The sequence below is a fragment of the Protomyctophum parallelum genome (genome assembly GCF_964188405.1).
Source record: "Protomyctophum parallelum genome assembly, chromosome: 19".
NCBI classification, from domain to species: Eukaryota; Metazoa; Chordata; class Actinopteri; order Myctophiformes; family Myctophidae; genus Protomyctophum; species Protomyctophum parallelum.
In genome coordinates this window covers 20,826,045-20,832,317 of record NC_139717.1, presented here as the reverse complement: position 1 = coordinate 20,832,317, position 6,273 = coordinate 20,826,045, and the positions used below count along the sequence as shown (strand labels likewise).

Below are 6,273 nucleotides of genomic sequence, written 5' to 3'. Positions count from 1 at the left end.
GGAAGCAGACAAGTCAAGCTTTCTCTGAAGGTCTTTCGTCTTTCGCACAGTCACAACAGAGAATTTTCAATAAATCATTCAAAAACGCAATTCTCCCATAGAGAAGTCTAACAACTACATTGATTTGACTTGAAACTCTCAAAGAGTTAAAGTCTTTGTATTGAGTTTGTGCTTGAAATGTACTGTAATTCTGCAAACTGTTAATAAATATTTTAATCAAAAAGTGATACGGCGATTCCCTAAGCTCCGCCCACTGCTGGTCTCTTTCTTTTGTTCCCTGGGCTGGAGCTTGTTCTCTGCTCTTGTTGTGTGGCGTTGTCGTTGGTTGTCATAGCTGCCAGTTCCCACCTGATGTTGTGCGGGAGTCCAAGCTGCTCCAGATTGTACTGAATAACCGCTAGTTTACATAAAGTCTTAAGACTAGGACTCAAGTCCAATATGTGCAGTTCATCGGGGTTGTTTTCTCCTCCAAAGAATACGACACAATCTCCAACCATGCAACAGTAGCTCATAGTGGACAGGACTTTTCCCGGGCTGGCCTTTATCCAGGAGAAGGTCTCTGGGCAGAATTTCCTCAGATAACAAATCCCAGGCTTGTAACTGCCGTGCTGACTTACCGTGTACAGCTCTCCATTGTGGGCAAAGGCAAAATGACGAGGCCGACGACTCATCGCCCTCGTCTTCGGCAGCCAGCTGTCGGTCTCTGTGTCAAACACTTGTAATCGCGTTGTAATCGCGTTGTAATCGCTCCCACATACATACATCTTTGTCCCGATGATGGTGACGGAGTGACACGAATGAGGAAGGACAGACATGAACAACGAACGAGGAGGGTGAATTCCACTGGTATTAATGAAAGACCAGACCATTGAGCTGGTGTCCAACTTGTACATGTCATCAATCCATACGTTCCTCTTGGTCCATCCCCCGTGGACAAACATGACCTTCCCCGAGACGCAGGCTGCGTGGTGGTACCTCGCGTCCGGAACGGTCCCGGAGACATCATTCTTTAACCAACGGTGGGTGTCGACGTGGAAGGCGTAAAGCCTGCGCTGGCGTCCTCCCCACACGTAGATCACGTGTTCTATCAGCACGGCCGTGCATCCGCGACCCGCGGCGCGAATCTCGAGGGGACGTTCTCCTCCCTCCTTGATGGTCACTTGCGGTAACATCCTCCAGGACAAAGAAACCGGGCTGAAGACGTGGACGTTCATCTGGCACCTGTGCTCACTGTAGGACTGGCCTCCGAAGCAGTACACCTGGTCCTCCACTGCGACGACGGCGTGGATCGCCTTCCCTTCTCCGTCCTGATGAAGTGTCCAGCGCAACATTCTGTACGATTAAATGGAGTCTGGTCTACAGCTCTATATGATCGACACTCAAGTGTGTGTGTGCATGTGTGTGTGTGTGTGTGTGTGTGTGTGGAAACAAGGGCATGCACTATCCAAGGATATGATCTAAACAGATTTGTATCTGTGATTTCAAATATAGCTTTTATTTTATACTAGTCTGGCCTTAGTGTAGGCTACATGTCCATATTTGGATTGCGGGGGGAACGTCACATGTCATACGATGTCACAGGGGTCCATATTTGCCCACTGCAGTAAAGGACATAATGAAATCCTCACTGTGTGTGTGTGTGTGTGATATGTTAGGACAGCAATTGTGCCAAATTAATTTATTGCCACCAGCGGGAATGGTGATGTCACCCTTGGGACACCCTGGTGGCGCGTTTCAACTGCAAGGCTCAGCGTCTCTCAAATGCTTTAACATTAGCAATCATTCTCCCTTTGCACAATGTAGGAGGCGGGACTTCCTGTTGGAATAGTGCCCCTCTGTTTACTTACGCCCTATCCACATTGCATTGATTTCGTTGGTTTTCTAAGGTAAATTATATTATTTTCTCGTCACTCGTAAATGTATTAATTACGTTTAAAAATTACTTTTATTTGTATGGTTCAATAATATACCTTTCGTTTTTATCGGAATTGTTTTATTGTGTGTTTATTTCCAAAGAGAATTGATGTGGATTCAACACTGTATGGCAGGCGAATGGCTATGTACACTGCACACAGCTAGATTCTAAGGTAAACATTATTTTATTATGCTACAATCTGTTTAATAAGCTGTTAATAAGTGTTTTTATCAGTGGTGTCTTTTAAGTTTTTGGGGCTTTTTTTAATGTATACAAAAAAACGTTTACTGTTAGAGCAAGGCACAGTTTGCTGGTTTAATCACATTTGTTTGTGCATAATCAGCATATAATTATATGAGACATATGAATTCAATTGTGTCACCATCGCGTTTGTTAGACCTAGACTGATAATGACAAAGAAGAACACAGCACAACATTAGCATCATCATCATGATCATGATCATTAGCATCACAGATTAGCTCCGTCTGAAGCCAATCTCTCTATATGAAAAGTGGGCTACATGCTCACAACAAGTCACAATGCAATGTGGTCTTGTAGATCTTTATTTTTATTTTTTATTAAAATATTAATAACCCCCCGTTTGTGTGTGTAGGGACCCACAACCAGGTAGCCAGGAGGATCATCTGACAGATACAGGTCGAAGGACAGTGTTGGCACTGGCAGCTATGTTTTTTTATTAATTTGTATTATTGTATCATACCACATCTTAATGAATTCCTGCCGTGCTTCTATGTACTCATATGTGTATTGGTCAAGACACTGTACCTAAAGAATGCAGCATTTTTGTGTGTGTGTTTCTCACAAAAGACTGATTCTTTATAAAAATCTAATTGTCTATATGTGCCTCCTTTTTTGCTCCAGGATGAAGAAAGGCACTGTAAAGTATATGAAGAGGGCGTGTGGTTCTGCAGAGTTTTGCTCAGTCCCTCTTTGCTCTACATCAGCTTCAGTCTGTTCGGTCAGTTTCCATGCCATCCCAGCTAATGCTGAACTGAGGGCAAGGTGGCTTGTCAACATCAAAAGGGATGACTTCATAGTTACTTCTAAGAGCAGGGTGTGCAGCAGGCATTTCCTCCCCGAAGATGTGGTAACAACTGCAGGTGGATGCCATCGTATCCGAAAGGGAGCAGTGCCTGTGCTGTTCCAATGGAATGGCTATGATGTCCGCCAACGTGTCAGTGTTTGGGAGAGGAGAGAGAGACCAGTGGATAACTGCACCGATCAGACTGACGATGATGACCCTGGAGGTGCTGAAGGTGACTGGTCTGATTTACATCTAAACTTAACACCAGACATCCCCCCACCCCAACTGTTTACATATATTTTTGCTACTAGTGCTGATGTAGGGCATAATATTGTATATTATTGTGTGTCTAAATGTCTCTGGATTGAATACACAGGACCACATTTGGAAACAAGTCCTCAGGACATTTTTGGGTTACCAGTAGTATGACTGTACTCGTGCTGTTAGCATTTCTGTCTAACAAAGTATTCATTCAATCAGCAGATCAGACTGTCAGTGACGAGGATGGAGCTGGTGCAATGGAAGTGTCTGACCACGACTACTGCACATCTCCTGAACCTGCCGCAGTTGACCTGGACTTGAGCGAGAGGGACGAATTGAGAGATGGAAACCTTGAACTGAGGAAGCAACTCGAGGACATGACGATTCAATCTCGGTTTGGGCTGCATAGATTTGAAGGCTCAGACTCACAAATTAAAGTTTTCACAAGGTGAATGTAATATTGCACAAAGCATATCAATTTCATAAGAATAACTTCACTAATGTATGACGCTGTAAATGCCATTAATTGAAACCTTGCTTATGACTGTGTCTTAATGTTTCTTAGATTTGCTAGCTATGAGCACCTGATGGCCTTTTGGCAACTCATTGCACCATCCACTGCCAACATCATCCGGGTCACTCGAGCACGGAGAGCCCAGCAGAGAAATGAGGAAATAATGTTTCCATGTAATTATTCAGTAAGTTATTCAGTAATTCAGTGTGTGTGTGTGTGTGTGTGTGTGTGTGTATGTGTGTGTGTGTGTGTGTGTGTGTGTGTGTGTGTGTGTGTGTGTGTGAGAGAGAGAGAGAGAGAGAGAGAGAGAGAGAGAGAGAGAGAGAGAGAGAGAAATTAATGCTTGACATAATTGTCTAATCTGTTTTGTACAATGTCTTACAGAGACATGCTCTTCCTCTTATGGATGAGATGTTCCTCTACCTCATGTACTAGGCCCTGGGGTCCACAGAAGCTGACTTGGCAGACCGTTTTGGGATCCACACATCTACAGTTAGCCGGATCATCACAACATGGACCCACTACCTGTACTTCCTACTTGGCTCACTGAAGATCTGGCTGACTAAAGAGCAAGTTCAAGCTGCATTGCCAAGGGAGTTCAGGCAGAGCCAATATGCAGACACACAGGTAAACATAATCTCTCAAATACACTACGTGTTATATGTAATGTATTCCAAATAAACCTAACTTATCACTCAACGTTGCAGTAGGACATTGATGTGTGAAAAATTTGATTTGATGTTACTTGATTTGGTTGGTAGTTGTTGACTGCATGCACCGAGCTGAGATGCCAACAGCCAGAAAGTCTGCCTCTGCAAACTGAACTGTACTCCACCTACAAGTCTCATACCACCCTGAAGGGTCTGATTGGAATGTCACCGCATGGAGCAGACTCATTTATATCTTCCCTGTATGCTGGCTCCATCAGTGACAAAGAACTGTTTAAGCAGTCAGGCATCCAACGCCTACTGACAGAGGATATGGCTGTAATAGCAGACAAAGGATTTCTGATAGAAGACTGTATCCCTGGTAAACTGTATCGTCCACCCTTCCTCTCAAAACAGAGCCAGATGCCAGCGGAACAGGTGAAGAAAACACAGGATATTGCGCACCTTCGAGTCCACGTAGAAAGATTAATTGGTAGGATTAAATTTAACAAACTCTTCCACTCTGACATCCCAGTGTCTCAGATGGGAAGCATAAACTCTACGTGGACCGTAGCCTGCTTGCTGAGCAACTACCAGTATGGGCCTCTTGTTAAGGCCGGGGCCTTGTGATTCTGCATAGGGCACCACCATTTCATTGTTTTGTCATATTTTTCTAATAATCAATAATTCGCAGATTGTAACGGAAGAGAGATGGCTCACTCCATGTACTGTTACACATTTAACAATTAACACTGGAAAAACTATGGTTAAGTGGATTTTTTTGGCAGCAAATTTCTATTTTAGTTTAGTCTTTGGAATGAAACTTAATTTAGTTTTAGTCACATTTTAGTCACCTGGAATGTTTGTGTTAGTCGACTAAATCTACAGCTGATTTAGTCGACTAAAATGTATTTCGTCGGGCCTTGATGCCGTTGTAATGACACTTTTACACTTGCTGAAAATAGCCAATCTACAAGCTCATAGCGTGCCACTCGATGGCGCGCTACGAGTTTGTAGGTCTGCTATTTTTGAAAAAATGTGGAGCAAATCTTTGAATATATTCTTTCACAATGAACGTTTTAGCTCATACCTTTGCTTCTGGGGGGTCCCTGAAACTACATATTTTCAGATGGGTGTCAGCGGCCAAATACAGATAAATCTGGGGGTCCTTGACATGGAAAATGTATTTTCCAGCTGCTCCTAGAAACCCTAGCGGAGCTAGGCATCGGTGGAACGGCACTAAAGTGGTTCTCCTCCTACCTCACCGATCGGACCTACCAGGTTTCCTGGAAAGGTCTGCTATCATCCCCCCGAACCCTCCAAACTGGGGTCCCACAGGGATCTGTACTTGGTCCCCTCCTTTTCTCACTGTACACTAAATCCCTTGGCACTATCATCTCTGCTCACAATATATCCTATCACTGCTACGCCGATGACACACAACTGTTCCTATCCTTCCCCCCCTCTGCCACTCAGGTGGAAGAGCGCATCACTGCATGCCTGGCTGACATATCACAGTGGATGTCCTCCAACCACCTCAAGCTGAACCCAGACAAGACTGAGCTTCTCTTCTTCCCAGCTAAGTCCTGCCCTATGCAGGAGCTAACTATTTCCGTAGACAACGCCCTGGTAACGTCTGTCCCAACAGCCAGGAATCTTGGTGTTGTCCTGGACAGTCAGCTCTCGTTCAAAGCTCACATCACAGCTGTCACTCGATCATGTAGGTTCACACTCTATAACATACGACGAATTAGACCGTTCCTCACCCAGGAATCAGCCCAGCTCCTAATCCAGACAACAGTCTTGTCAAAACTCGACTATTGTAACTCCCTCCTTACTGGCCTACCAGCATGTGCACTTAAGCCTCTCCAGCTGATCCAAAATGCAGCA

General features: G+C 44.4%; 1 protein-coding gene and 1 long non-coding RNA gene across 2 annotated transcripts; one reads left to right on the top strand and one right to left on the bottom strand.

The window, feature by feature from the left end:
* Positions 1-239: 239 nt before the first annotated feature.
* LOC310876843 (kelch domain-containing protein 3-like) lies at positions 240-1,331 on the bottom strand (the record flags this gene model as incomplete). Its single annotated transcript, XM_083790495.1, has 1 exon — positions 240-1,331. The coding sequence occupies one exon, from the start codon at positions 1,329-1,331 to the stop codon at positions 240-242; it is 1,092 nt and encodes a 363-aa protein (XP_083646621.1).
* A 2,223-nt stretch (positions 1,332-3,554) lies between these two features.
* Positions 3,555-4,254, top strand: LOC310876638. Its single transcript, XR_014570741.1, has 3 exons — positions 3,555-3,670; positions 3,788-3,920; positions 4,121-4,254. It is a non-coding gene; the product is annotated as an uncharacterized lncRNA (long non-coding RNA).
* The last annotated feature ends 2,019 nt before the right edge of the window (positions 4,255-6,273 follow it).